This window comes from Heterocephalus glaber, unplaced genomic scaffold (assembly GCF_053883595.1).
Source record: "Heterocephalus glaber isolate CG9 unplaced genomic scaffold, H.glaber_assembly_v1.0 deba00000006, whole genome shotgun sequence".
Classification (NCBI taxonomy): domain Eukaryota; kingdom Metazoa; phylum Chordata; class Mammalia; order Rodentia; family Bathyergidae; genus Heterocephalus; species Heterocephalus glaber.
The window spans coordinates 984,994-999,871 of NW_028258136.1; the positions used below are offsets into that span (position 1 = coordinate 984,994).

General features: G+C 35.4%; 1 protein-coding gene across 19 annotated transcripts in view; it reads left to right on the forward strand.

The window, feature by feature from the left end:
* The window catches only part of Ccdc15 (coiled-coil domain containing 15), a 128,737-nt gene that overhangs the window by 70,325 nt on the left and 43,534 nt on the right, over window positions 1-14,878 (forward strand). For all 19 annotated transcript variants that reach the window (XM_087200592.1, XM_087199356.1, XM_087197350.1 and 16 more), the window contains one exon: window positions 8,775-8,878. In XM_087200592.1, coding sequence (XP_087056718.1) covers window positions 8,775-8,878 — 104 coding nt within the window. The remainder of the gene's footprint in view (window positions 1-8,774; window positions 8,879-14,878) is intronic.

Consider the following 14,878-nt stretch of genomic DNA (forward strand, 5'->3'; position numbering starts at 1 on the left):
GGAGGAAAAAAGAAAAAAGATGAAAAAACCCAAAAACATCCAATTCAAGGTGTTCTCTGCTGTCACTGTTAGGCAATATGGGCAAACAGAGTCCAGAGCCAAACTGATCAATCCCAGCAAGCTAGCTGCAGCTTCATGGTGGGTAGTGAATAATCCTAGCCAGCCTACCCCTTTAGTTCCTCAAAAGTTCAGGCCAATTGCTGGCTTTCAGGCTGGAACCAGATTCCTTGAGCCCACAACAGTGTAGATGTGTCCTTCCAGCTTGAACTTGCTCCCTGACCTCCTGCTGACTTGAGCTTGGCACCCACACCAGGGCATGGGAATCCACTAGATGGATTCCACACGCAGCTGTTCTGAGTGCTAAGTTCAGTTGTCCTCTCTCCAAGATGGCTACCAGCCAGTAACCGTCTGTTAGCTGAGGTCTGAACCTAGATAACTCACCAGCCACTGCAGTCTGGTTCGTCCACTGCTCTGTTCCACTGGTGTGTTTCTCTGTGGAGGCCTCTGGGGTCGTCAGTAGTCACTGTCTGTCTGCAGTTTTGGCTTGCTATTCCCTTGCCTCAGATCCTTGGGTTCCAGGGACCTGCTTCCCTCTTCCTTTGCCTCCTCATGCTGGTATATTCCAGTGTCAAGACACCAAATCTCAGAGAGACTCTTTCTCCTGCTCAACACTCTGCCATCTCTGTAATAATTTTTTAAAAATTTAAACATTTACTGTATATTTTGATCATACGGGTACATTGATGTGAAATCAGATATGATCTAAGTGAAATTCTCCAGCTAGTATATATTTCCCATTGTAACTTACAGGAACATTTTATATTTCCTTTTCAGTGTAAGTTAGTTTAAACTAAGAGTTCTTAACTCTGACCATGTACCAGAGCTGGATATGGAGCTTTTTTCAAAATGTAGATGCCTGAACCCCAACCAGTTATACTGAATCAGTACCTGAAAAGGTAGATTGGGGGCATTTGTGTTTTTAAAAAATACCACTGATGATTCTGATGCATCCTCAGTATTGGAAACTGCTATTTAGACTTTTAATAATTTTTACCAAAAAGCCATAGACTGCCCTAGTGTATGCACAGATATGATTTAGCCTTTTGAGCATCCTGTGTCCTTAAATAAATCCAGAGGAATGAACATATCACACACAGTGTACTAGCACTTAGTTTTATTATACTGGCTCCATTTATGAGTATGATATTCTGGTAAACTTTGGTTAGTCTTCTCTCCTTCCTGGCATGTTATGCTAGGCTCAGAGTATGTTTTTAGGGTATGATTATAATTTTTAAAATTTAGGGATGTTCTATTATAAAATACCTCCCACATTCTTTCTTTGGCCCCAGTTTTTGATACTACCTACTACTTGGGAACACAGAGTAAATATAGTATATATCTTACTGTATCAAATATAATCATTTTATTTACTACTAGTGATGAGACTGTACTAAAAGCAAAGTAAATTAAAGCTTCTTTTTATCGTTTGTTTTAACATACAATAGCTATGTGCTTAAAAGTATAAAATTCTTGTCGTATGCGTTATTATTGTGAGTCATGAGAGACAGAAGGAAATTAAGGATTTAGTTCCGTGTTACTTCTATATATTTTTCACTTTAGAGTTTCTCTTATTACTATATGTTTGTGATACATAATAAATATATTCATTGTGGAGTATTGTTACATATAAATGTCACATATTCATCATTTTTATTTCTCTATTCCCTTCCCTCTGTCCCATCTCTCCAGATCCTCAGATTCTCTTCCTATATCCACAGTTTGTCTCCCTGTTTCTTATAATCAGTCTTTTATTTTGCTGTTTAAATTATTTGTATTTTGGTTTTCTTCTATAAGAGAAACCATGCGATATTTGAACTTCTGTATCTGGTTTACATCACTCAACATTATGGTCTCAAGATGCATCCATTTTTCTACAAATTACTGAACTGTATGACTGAGTAGTACTCCATTGTTTATATATGCCACATTTTGTTTACCTATTCATCTATTTATGGACATATAGGTGGCTTGCAAGATCTAACTGATGTGAGTTGTGCTGCTATAGAAATGGGTATGCATATATCACTGTAATATGATGTCTTTAACTCTTTTGGGAAGATATCTAGAAGTATAGGTGGGTAGAATGGAATTTCTAATTTTAATTTTTTGAGGGATCTCTATACTGACTTCCATAATGGTTGTACTAGTTTACATTCTCACCAACCATATAGAAGGGTTCCTTTTTCCCCCAAAGCCTCACCAGCATTTGTTATTACTTGATTTCTTGATGATAGGCATTCTTTTTGGAGTAAAATGGAAGTGCTTTCTTAGTTTGCATTTCTCTCTAATGGACAGAAATGTTGAACATCTTTTCATGTGTTTATTAGCTATTTGTACTTCTGAAAAGTGTATTCATTTCAATTGCCCATTTTTTTATTGGCTCTTTTAAAAAAAACTTTTTTACATTGTTAAAATACTGAGTTTATTTCACGTGTATATTTTTGTCTTCTCACTTATCTGCATGTCTGACCACCAGTACTACTATGTCCTATCATAACATTCTATACATACATAAAGCCAAGCAAAGGGTGGAGTTTCATCTTTAAAAACTAAACAGGCGTTTTAGACACACATTCTTGGCAGTGGAACCTAGACAACATTTATCAGATGTGTAGGGAAAGTTCTTACTTTGCATTATAAAAAAGAAAGCCAAATATCAACAGTTCCAGAAATGAAGAAAGACAGGAAATTTTAATAAACTATTTAAATTGTTTTCTTAAAGAGACTTCCCCCACTTCCAGAGAGCTTGAATAGCCTTTTTGTCAGTCATTTGGAAGCAATTCTTCACATAACTGATGAACTTGGCTTCCACTTTGGGGAAGAAAACCACTTTTTTCTGTACTTGCTTGCATTTTTGCTTTAATAACTTGTATGGAACTAGGTCCTTTGGGTGTTTTAATTTTTTTCCTGTTTTTTGAAGCATTCTTGGCCTTTTGATCTTGGTCATCTCGATGGTTTTGAGAATTTTTCATTCTAACTTGATTTTTGTGTATTTTTGGCTGGAGTATCTCATAGATTTCTTCACTGGCACTTTCTTTTCAGTTTCCTCATCATGAAAATCATCATCTTTGTCATTATCATCATTATCATCTTCATCAGTAGCTAGTTTTACTTTTTCTTGTGGAATCTTGCTAGCACTTCCAGGGACTGATCACTTTCCAGATATACTTAAGAATTTTACATCCTCTTCATCTTTTGACTTTGCATCTTCCTCCACAGCTACTAAATGCTGGCAGTTAAGATACAAAGGCCCTAAGGGCCAGGGATTTTGCTCAGTGGTTCTGCTGCGTGCCTGGCAAGCGCAAGGTTCCGAGTTCGATCCCCAGTACCAAAAAAAAAAAAAAAATGCAAAGGCCCTGAACTACACTTCAGTCTTAAAACCACAGGTGGTGTAATTTTAAAGCCCCTAAGGGAAACCATTGGCTGTATAGACATTTGTAAAGTTGCTGATGTTACTTTTTTTTTTTCCCATTAAGTTTATTGGTACATTTTAGGTATAAAATACAGTTACATTCATCATTGGGATCTTGTACCTTTACATGAGTATCTTGGCTCTTATCTTTTTCCCCTTCCCCTGCCCTCCCTTCACCCCCTCCACCCTTCCCTATTTGCAAAGACTTTGTTTCCATATTTTTCTTTTCTCATATTTTTTCTTTTCCCTTTTTTTCCTTTCTCCTACCCCTCCCACTTCCCCTGCTCCTTTAGACCTTTTCTTCCTATTACACAATATCAATTATACATTTTTAAAATTACAATATCAAGATCTAGGAGACATTACCACAGATTTTACAGAATTTAAAAGGATATAGAAAGCATATTACAAAAATCTTTTTTGAAATAAATTTGACAACTTCTAAGAAGTAACTTAGAAGACAAATTAATGAAACTAACTCTGGAGGAAATATAAAATTTGAATAGCACCTACTAAAGAAAGTATATTCCTAGCTTGAAAAACTACCTATATGACAACAGCAGGCTCATATACATTTTAACTTTTAAATTATATCAAACAATTAAAGCAGAGAAACGAAGGAACACTTCTCCCCTCATTTTAGGAAATCAACATTGTGCTAATCCTAAAACTGGATAAAGACAATAGAAGAAAAAAGTATGAACATAGATAGAAACTTGTTTAACAAAACAAATTATCAGAAGTCAGATCTGGCAGTATGTAGAAAGTGGTTTTGTTATAGGGATGGCAGTGTTGGTTCAGCATTGGAAGATCCACCCCCCAAAATCACCGTTTTAACAGAGGAAAGGAAAAAGCCATATGATCCTGTCACTAGTTGGAGAAAAACTATTGGACTGAATTCTACAGCTATTCATGGTAAAAGCTATCAGGAGACTAGAAGTAGAACAGAACCTTCTCAACAGATTAAAGACATGTACTCCATACTTCCAGTGAAAACGCGTTATATGAATGGAGAAGATACAATGCTTTCTCCTTAAGGTGGGGAACAAGGACAGATACGCTTTCTCTTTATCTTTTCATTAAACTTTGAAACCTAGGCCCCACCAAAATACTCTGGCAATAAAATGACACAATTAGGATAGGATTGGCAAGGTAGAAGCAAAATCTTTATATGTAGATGAAATGATCATCTACAGAAAAAATACTAAGAAATCTCTAGGAGCCCCTAGAACTTGTATTTGAATTTAGCAGGATTAGAAAACACAAGGTATATATAAAAATTCATGTCTGTGTATACTTGCTATAAATGAAGAATTGGATATTGAAATTTAAAAGTTATGTAGGAGTACAAAGGACCTAGAAAAGTTTTTTTAAAAAAAACAGTGTTGGAAGATGTTTAGCACCCAATTTTAAGACTTCTTCTAAAGCTACAGTAATCAAGGCAGTGTTGGTGTAAGGAAAGACATATAGATCATTTGAATAAAACAGAGAATCTAGAAATAGAACCACACATATATGGTCCACTGAGTTTTGAAAGATTATTTAACATTAGCATTTTATAGAATATAAACTCAATTCAAGAGCCAAGGAAGAGATAGTGTTTTCAGCAAAAGGCACTAGAACACCTGGTATCCATATATAAAAAATTAACCTCAACCCTTTATTTCCATACATGAAAATAACTTGAAGGGATCTATGAACCTAAATATGAAAGCCTAAAAGTATAAAACTTTAAGAAGAAATTATAAGGGAAAATGTTTATGAATTCAGGGTAGGCAAGAACCACCTAGGATACAGAAAACATGATGTATAAAAGAAAAAAATTGATAAATGAGATTCCATCAAAATTTAGAATTTTAAATGACATCATTAAAATGAAAAGTAGTCCTTAGACCATATTTACAATGCATATAACCAATGACCAGAACATATAAAGAACTCTTACAGCTCATTAATAGACAACCCAATTAAAAAGTAGACATAAGAAGATAATAAATAGCCAGTATAACACTAGGAAAGGTGCTCCACTCTAGAATCAGAAAAATACTAATCAGTACAATAACAAGATTGAATTATGCACTCATTAGGGAGATGAAGTTAAAAGTTTTAAAAGCCTTGTCATGACTTTTTCTTTTTGTTGGATTCTCCCCCTATGCGTTTAATTTGTCACGCCCAATGGATTCATTCTGCTGGGTTTCCTGGGGTTGTGATCCTCATTGTCTTTTCCTAGGGTATTGTCTAAAATTTTTTGGAATACTGGTTTGGTATTCATGAAGTTCCTGAGGTGCTCTTTATCATGAAAGTATCTTATTTCTCCATCCATTTTGAAAGATAGTTTTGCAGGGTCCATCAATCTGGGTTGGAGGCTGTTTTCCTTTAGGGCTTAAAATATATCACTCCAAGCTCTTCCTGCCTTGAGGGTTTGCATTGAGAAGTGTGCTGTGATTCTGATGGGCTTTCCTTTGTATGTGATTGGTTTCTTTTCTCTCACTGCTTGTAGAATTTTGTCCTGTTGGATTTCTGGAATCCTAACTATTATATGCCTATGTGTAGATTTTTTTTGATCAAGGCTAGCTGGAGTCCTATATGCCTCACTTATCTGTATATCAAATTCTTTTCCCCTGCTTGGGAAGTTTTCTGCCATCACTTCTCTGAACAGTTTTTTTATGTCATCTGCACTCTCCCCTGTTTCTTCATTGACTCCAGTCAGTCTTATGCTATTCTTCTTTGCATCGTCTAGCAGCTGCTGGATTGATTTCTCATGTTCCCTTACAATTTTAAAGCAATTTTTCTTTTCCTGGTCACTGATTGCAATCTTATCTTCTATATCTGAAATTCTATCCTCACATTGGTTCATTCTGCTGCACAGACTTTTGGTGGAGTTTTTAATCTCTTGGCAATTTGTTTGCATCTGTTTTATGGATTCCATTTGTTTCCTACATTGGGATTCCAACATGTTCTTCAGATCCTCTATTTTTTTATCTGTGTCCTTTCTAGATTTATTAATCATGTCTTGCACCATGAGCACAATCTTTGCTGTTATCTGAGTAATTATTTCTGATTTCATTTTTGCCAGATCCTCTTTTGTTGCCAGTTCAGAGAGTCCAGGTGGTTGAGTATCAGATTGTTCCATCTCGTTTCCCTTTGAGGTTGCTGTAGGTGATCCAGAAGTCTGTTTTTGAGGCTTGTTTATGTGTCTTTTCATTTCCACGGTGGGGGGGTGTTTTGGTGGCCGTGTGGCTCACCTTCTCTGCCCTAGGAGCATGGGATGGTGGTGGGGGAGCTTCCTTCCAGGTGCTGGGACTGGCTCAGCTTCTCTGCCCTAGGAGCGTGGAATGGCGGCTGGGGAGCTTCCTTCCCGGTGCTCTTGCTGATGTTACTTAATTGGACTGCCTTTGTAATTCATTGCCTCTGCTTGACAATGTGCAATTCATCCTTTGCACCAGCCCAGAAACTGACTGTTTTTAATGATAACTGGTGCTCATTTTCATCATTATCCACCTTAAAGTGATCATCTTTGTTACCCTTTAATTTACAATTTATAGAGCACCAGCTGGAATCAAGGGTATTCATTAAGATTTAGTTGTACTTGGGCCGGGGATTTAGCTTAGTGGTTTTGCTGCCTGCTGCACAAGCACAAGGACCCTAGTTCAATCCCCAGTACCAAAAAGAAAGAAAGATTTAGTTGTACTTTGTGCAACATTTGTTAACTCACTTTACCAATATTGTCATCTGAAATGTGGAGCAAATTCCATAAAAAAGATAATAATAGGGCCTCAGAGGGCTCATGTTCATATCCATGGAGTCTTTCATGGGGCTGGGGTTGTGGCAACACTGAGGTGGGAAAGAATGCAAATAGAAAGAAACAATTACTGCTCTGGCTTTTATTTTGGGGAATCTGATTTTTATTTTTATATCTTTTTTTTTTTTTTGGTACTGGGGATCGAACTCGGGACCTTGCGCTTGCGAGGCAGGCGCCAGAAGCACTGACCTAAATCCCCGGCAATTTTTATTTCTTTTTATGTTCTAGATATCAGTCCTCTGTCCGAGTAATAGCTAGCAAATTTTTTTTTCCCATTCTGTAGGTTGTCTCTTCATTTTGTTGGTTGTTTCCTTTGCAATGCAGAAGCTTTTTAATTTGATATAATCCCATTTGTTGATTCTTGATGTTACTTCTTATGCAACTGAGATTCTGTTCAGAAAGTCTTTATCTATGCCTCTGTCTTTAGGAGTTCTGATAGAAGAACAATCTTCTATCAGATTGTTTCTGTTTTAATATTTTGATCTTTGATCCATTTTGATTTTATTTTAGTACATAGTGAGAGATACGGGTTTAGATTCAGTCTTCATGAACATAGCCAGTTTTCCTAGCACCATTTGTTAAAGAGGCTCTTTTCCTCAAGCATTAAGCTTTTGGCCCTTTTGTCAAAGATCAGATGGGCTGGGGATTTAGCTCAGTGGTTTCGCCACCTGCTGCGCAAGTGCAAGGCCCCAAGTTCGATCCTCGGTACCAAAAAAAAAAAAAAAAAGTTCAGATGACTGAATGTGCCCAGGGTTGTTTCTGAATCCTGTATTCTGTACTATTGGTCCACATATCTGTTTTTGTGCCACTAGCATGCTGTTTTTATCACTGTAGTTTTGTAATATAACTTGAAATTCAGGATTATGAATTTTTGCTTTGCTCTTGTTGCCCAGGATTCCTTTTGCTATTCCGGGTCTCTTCTGGTTCCATATAAATTTCAGGATATTTTTTCTAGGTCAGTGAAGTACTTCGATTGGGATTGCATTAAATCTATATATCATTTTGGTAATATGGCCATTTTGACACTATTGGTTCATGTTTCCATTTTCTGATGTCTTTGATCTCTTTTTTCAAAATATTTTTTTCATTAGGAGTCTTTCACATATTGCTTAGGTTCATTCCTAGGTTTTTAATTTTTTGAAGCCATTATTAATGTGTACTTACATATTATATGTTCTATAGCCTGGGTCTTTAACCTTGAGACAGTGGGAAAGGGTGGCTGGGAACAGGGCTGCACAGCATGTGGTGAATGGCAGGTGAGCTAGGACGCTTCATCTGTGTTTACAGCCTTATGACTGGCTTGAGTCATTCTGAAACCATACATTACCATCCCCACCCTTGAACACCCCCATCTCCTGTCAGTGGAAAAATTACCTTTCAGGAAACCAGTCCCTGGTGCCAAAAAGGTTGGGGATCGCTGGTCTATATCATAAGAATAGTTTCCTTCCTTGGGAAGTCCTCTGAGAAGAGAATTTTAATTATTTAACTACTTTACTTTAGCATCAAAAGCAATACTTGAGACACAGAAGACTTTTTATGGATATTGAAAGAGAACAAATAAAAGAACAAAAACAGCAAAAGGAACAAAAGAAGAAAACTGAAAAGTAAGTTTTTTGATCCCCATTCTGAGCCTTAAATTAGCAGTTATGATGTTTTGGAAATAAAATCTAAGAAATAATGCAATGCATGCTGGGAGTGTAGCTCAGTGTACATCCTGTGCTTACCATACACAAGGCTCAGAGTTCAATCCCCAGCCCCCTTCCTCCCCTAAGAGGGTGGGGGAAGAAGGGAATAATCCAGTAATGGTTTTGCCTTCCGATCCACATTGGTAACAACTATTTTTGAACTGAGTAGAATATTGAAGATGTTGAATAGCTACTTCTTTTCAATTGCTTCATTCTTTTAATACTTTATTTCTTAAAGCAGTTTTAGGTTCACACCAAAAGTGAACAGAAATAGAGTTCCCTTGTACTTCCTTTCCCCACATATGCACACCTTCTGCTACTGGTAGAGTTTGTTGAACCTATATTGCCACATTATTACCCAAAATCCATAGTTTGCATTAGGATTCACTCTTGGTGTTGTATATTATATGAGTTGATAAATACTGTATATAAGGATATGTGTGTAGACATATATCATACAGAGTAGTTTTACTGGCCTAAAAATCATATGTGCTCTCCCTGTTCATCCCTCCTTAACCCTGGGCACTATCTCTATGGTTTTCATTTTCCAGAATGTTGTATAGTTGGAATCATATAGTTTGTGTGTGTGTGTGTGTGTGTGTGTGTGTGTGTGTGTGTGTATATAAACCTTTTCAACATGGTTTTCTATACTCACTTTTCATCCCTATACAGAATCAGGGTGAAAGAAATAATGATATTACATCTGTAAAGATTTATAATTTACAAGGGCCTCTGTATATTATTTTATTTGTTGTTTTTCAGTGGTAAAGCCCATTTGTTAGGAACATTCTACATGCCAGCCACCATATTATATGCTAAGAATATAAAACTTGAATATGTAGTAGAATAGTTGTTCATAGAATGGGTTAGAACCAAATGAACTTAGGTTTGGTTGTATCACTTACCAACTATTTAATTTTAAGCCTCTGTCCTTAATTATAAAATGGGGTTTATGATAGCTATCTTTCAATGTGTTAATAGAATTAAGTACTTACCATTGTATTTGGAATTTAATAAATATGGTAAAAAATACATGTTAACTACCATGATGATGGTGTGGTGATGGTGGTGATTAATAGGATGAGCACCAAAAGAGAATAGGCAAATGGAGAAAAGGAGACAAAAAATAATTATTATAATACTAACAGTGAGGACAGAAATCATCAAAGCAGATCAAGAAAGGCTTTTGTCAGATGGCCAAGGAACTTAATATGAAAGCATAAAATATGTTTGAGAAATAATGTAAAAAGTTGGGGCACCTAAACTTTGGTGAAAGTGAAGTGGCAGAGGAGCTAAAGCAAAGCTATTGAAATATTTTAAGGCAGAAATCTTATGATCTGATATGTGTCTTAACAAAGATACATACTTGCATCTTGTAGCAGAGTATTTAACAGTATGAAAATAGAGGGACCGGGGATTTAGCTCAGTGGTTTCGCCGCCTGCTGCGCAAGCGCAAGGATCCAAGTTCGATCACCGGTACCAAAAAAAAAAAAACCAATGTGAAAATAGAAAAGTAAGGCATGGTACCCAATTATTACAGTAATTGCAGTGAGATAATGAAGGTTGTGGGAACAGAGAGTAATTTATTCAATAATAATTTTTAAATTTATACATATTAATGACTAGGTGTGTTTTTTTGTTTGTTTGAGGTTGTTGGTTGGTTTGTTTGTTTTTGAGACAGGGTCTTGCCATTCCACTATGTAGCCTAGGCTGGCCTTGACTCAGAGCAGTCCTCTTGCCTGCACCTCCCCAATACTGGGATTATAGGTGTTCTCCACTTCACCTGGCTGGCTAGTTGGATTTAATGTTAAGAGAGGAGTCAAAAGCGGTTTCTAACTTTCTCTGCAAATAAATGAATGAATGACAATATTATCTTAGGGAATACCCAAAGAACAGATTTAGAAGTAAACCAGTGAGTTTACTTTGGGGTGAGTTTGAGGAGCCTGTAGAACATCTTATGGCTGACTTACATATATTTGAAAATAACTAGAGTTCTGGGAAAATAGGAACTAAAGAGTCCTTTGATAGTTTTATCTATATATTTCAACATGAATTTGGGCCAGGTACAGGCCTATGGTTAGGGGACAAAGAAACATGCCGAATGTTTGATATTCTTAAGGAATGGAAGTAACATAATTAAAGACTTGAAGTGTCTTAGACACTTGAGTTTTCTCAAGAAATTTGCCAAAATTGAAGAGAGTTGAAAGAGTAAATGGAAACCCTTATCTGGAAAATAAAGTCAATATCTGTTAGTCTGTGGTGTTGAAGAAATGCAGAGTTCAGAACCCATTGGGTTAGCAGAGGGGAGAAAGACCAACTACATATTCCATTCTTTCACTTGAAAGCCCTGGAGAGTATATACTAAGAAGTTGGCCCAGCTAGTTATAGAATAAGCCTTACTTTTCTGCAAAGCATCCTTGATTCTACTGTCTTCCAGACAGGGTAAAGATGATGAACCCTGCATTGTCTTCCTAGCAGAGAAAAGACTAAACTCTCTTTGGCCATAGATAACATCATTTAGGGCTTCTAAACTTTTTTAAAAACAATAGTGAGCATGCAATCAAAATTTTCCAAGGACCAGTGTCCAAAAGCCAACAGAAAGAATAGACAACACAAGCAATCACAGGTGACACAGATACTGGTAACGAGACAAGGAATTTAAAATAATTTATTGATATGCTCAAGTAACATAGAGGAAGAGCTTGAGAAAAGATGAAAATTAGAGAATCTGTAGAGAATTGGAATCTATAAAGTAGAAAATCTGGAATTGAAAAAAATCTTTAAAAAATAAAATGAGTACAGTATACATAATGAGATACCACTTCAGACTTAATAGAATAATGATGGGGAAAGAGAGCAAACATGACAAAACCAGATATTTAAAAGGATAGAATAACTGTAGTTCTTGTATTGTTTGTGTAAGTAGAAAAGAGCACAACCTCTTTGGGAATCTGTTTAATATTCAATAAAACATAGGCCTACCTCATGACCCAAAAACTATACCCCTAGACTATACTCTAAAAAAGGCAAAAAGTTGGGGGGGGATTTAAGCTCAGTGGTTCCACCTCCTGCCTCGTAAGCACAAGGTCCTGAGTCTCCTGGTACCAAATAAATAAATAAAAAGTAAAAAAGGCAAAAACATATTTGTAAAAACACTGAATAGTGAACAGAATATATTATTTTTAAATGCTTATAGAATATTTTCCAAAAATGACTATATTCTGGGTCATTTTCAGAGTATTTTATCTGATAGTAGTGATAAACTATAAATCATGAAGCAGTATATTTCTAAAGACTTCTTGGTGAAAGATAAAATTATAGTGCAAATTAGGAAATACTTTGAAGACAGTAATAAGATAAATATATCAAAACTTGTCAGAAGCAGCTAAAATAGTGCTTAGAGAAAATAATAAGCCCTTAATTACAATTATTACACAAGCAAAAAAGCTAAAAATCAGTGTTTTAACCTTCCATCTTAAGCTTAGAAAAACTGTAAATCAGATAAGGAAAAAAAAGAAAAAAACGAAACCATAAGGATAAGAGCAGAAATCAATGAAATAGAAAACAAATTGTAGTAGAGAAAACAATGAAGCCCAGTTATTTCTTTGCAAGTTCATTTTTCCAGGAACATATTACTTTTACTAATCAATAAAAGGAAAAGAGAGAAAGCATGATTTGTCAATATTGGGAATGGACAAGGAACCATTACTACAGGACCTACAGACATTAAATGATAGTATAAGGGAATTATGAACAACTTTACACTAAAAAATTTGACAATTTTGTTGAAATAGAAATCCCTCCTACAAAAGAAAACTAAGCTGGATACAAGAAGAAATAGAAAACAGTAATTCCATTTCACTCAAAGGAATTAAAAGAAAAAATTTCTGTAAAATCCAGGTTCATTCTCCTCTGAGGATTTTTTCAAATATATCACTGGAAAGAAATAACATCAAGTTTTACATAAACTCTTCCACAGAATGGAAAACGAGGAATATTTCCCAAATAGTTACAGAGGCCAGCATAACCTTTGGATAATAAATCATTTTTTTCTTATCCTGTCTGTATGTCTTAGTTTGCAAACTGTTCCATTACTTTGTTGAACTTTAGAAGCTGAAGCAATATCTCCATTGTGGGAAGCCCCTTTCTGCTGAATATCCTGTATTTCAAAGTACAGAGTATGAGGATACTGCTAAGAATGTATATATTTTTACGTATATTTTATTCTCACATGATTTCTCCTGCCTTTAGATGTGAAATAATACTGTTGTCTAAAAGCCACCTGACAAAAACTGCTGCAATTAAAAGTGTGTGTGTGTTGTGTGTGTGTGTGTATTGGACAATGTGGGAGGCTTGAAAAAAAACTTACGTAGTTATATACTGTAGCTTTTAGGTAGAATTAAATTAAATATTTCAAAAGTCTTTTATATTCTTAGAAATATGCTATAATTTTTTCCATATAACACTTTCAGAATCTAAGGATATTGGTTCTTAGGAGTTCATCCTTATTTCTAGGCTAGATTAAATTTGTCTTGCTGTAATTTAAACTTTTAGTCATAATGTAATCTGATCTGTGCACCTCCCCCCCAACCTTTCAGTTCTGTAGTGCCTATATACAAGGATTTTATGGGCTTAGGTTACAAACTAAAATAGAAATTTAGTTCAGTTCATTTAACTGAAGACAGTATACCCCTGCTGTGGGTATTTTATGTCTAGCGTAAATCTTCTTATGACATATTTACCACATGGCGTAGACAGTGGGGAATTCTTGTTCAGGAATGCTACTGACCTTTCTTGAAAGTTTTCCTGCTTAAGGCTTTTATTTTATTGCCATTTCCTACTAGATAATCTTTTTCTTCTTGGATTTATACTTGTCCTCAGGAAAAAATATGAATATCTCTATTTTACAGATAGTATTAGAAGACTTAAACTCTTATTTTCAATAGTCAGCAAATAACGAAAAAAAATTTTTTTTACCTTTTCCTTTTTGGAGAAATTAAATCATTTGTCTCTTTGCATGGATGTTGTATGATTTAACTTGAAGACAAACTAATTTAACAATGTCCTAAAACAATCATATATCTGCTTTATAAACAGGAATTGATAACTCCTTACCCACTTGTTAGATTAAATGATATTTCATTCATTTATTTAGTAGCTATTCATTGAGCTTCTATTAATTGGTAGACATGCTATATTTAGGGCATGTAAAAACTGAAAGACTTTATCCCAATCTTCAGAGTACCTACTAGATATATTTGACTACTGGGGAAGCAGGTAAATAAAAAGATCATTAGAATATCTTATATTAAGTATTACAAGACAATGCAGTATGTAGTTAAAATTTTGAGTAGCTATGCCAGCCCTGCTTCCTACTGGCTCTGTGACTTTGGGGAAATTATTTCTATAATCCTTAGTTTTCTGTTACTAAAATAAGGATGATAGCATTATGTATGTCTCACAGAAAGTTCCTGAGAGGAGCAAATACGGTGATTTGTAAATGTATTTAACATAGAATCTGGCATACAATCTATACTCATTAAATGTAAGTTGTTACTACCGTTAAAAGAACAAAAAGGTTCAAAAATATGTGGGAGGGCAATTGATTTTCTCTCCATGTCAATAACTAGATTGTCTGGAGAGTCATAAACAATACTGTGGCTCTCAAGCAGGCACTGGCCCAAAGAATTTGCAAACTGCAGCACAAAAAAACAAGCAAACAAAAAAGGAAATATGAAAAGATAAGGCAACAAAATGCCTCCAAAAATGCCTAACTCCCCCAAAATCAGTATAGGGAGCATTGAGGGGGAGTAAATCATAAGCCACATAGCACATAGGTCTGAAGTGGTACCAATGGAGGTAAAACAGTTCTGTAATGTGCTTGGTGAATTTAAAGAAGATAGAACTAATCACATAATG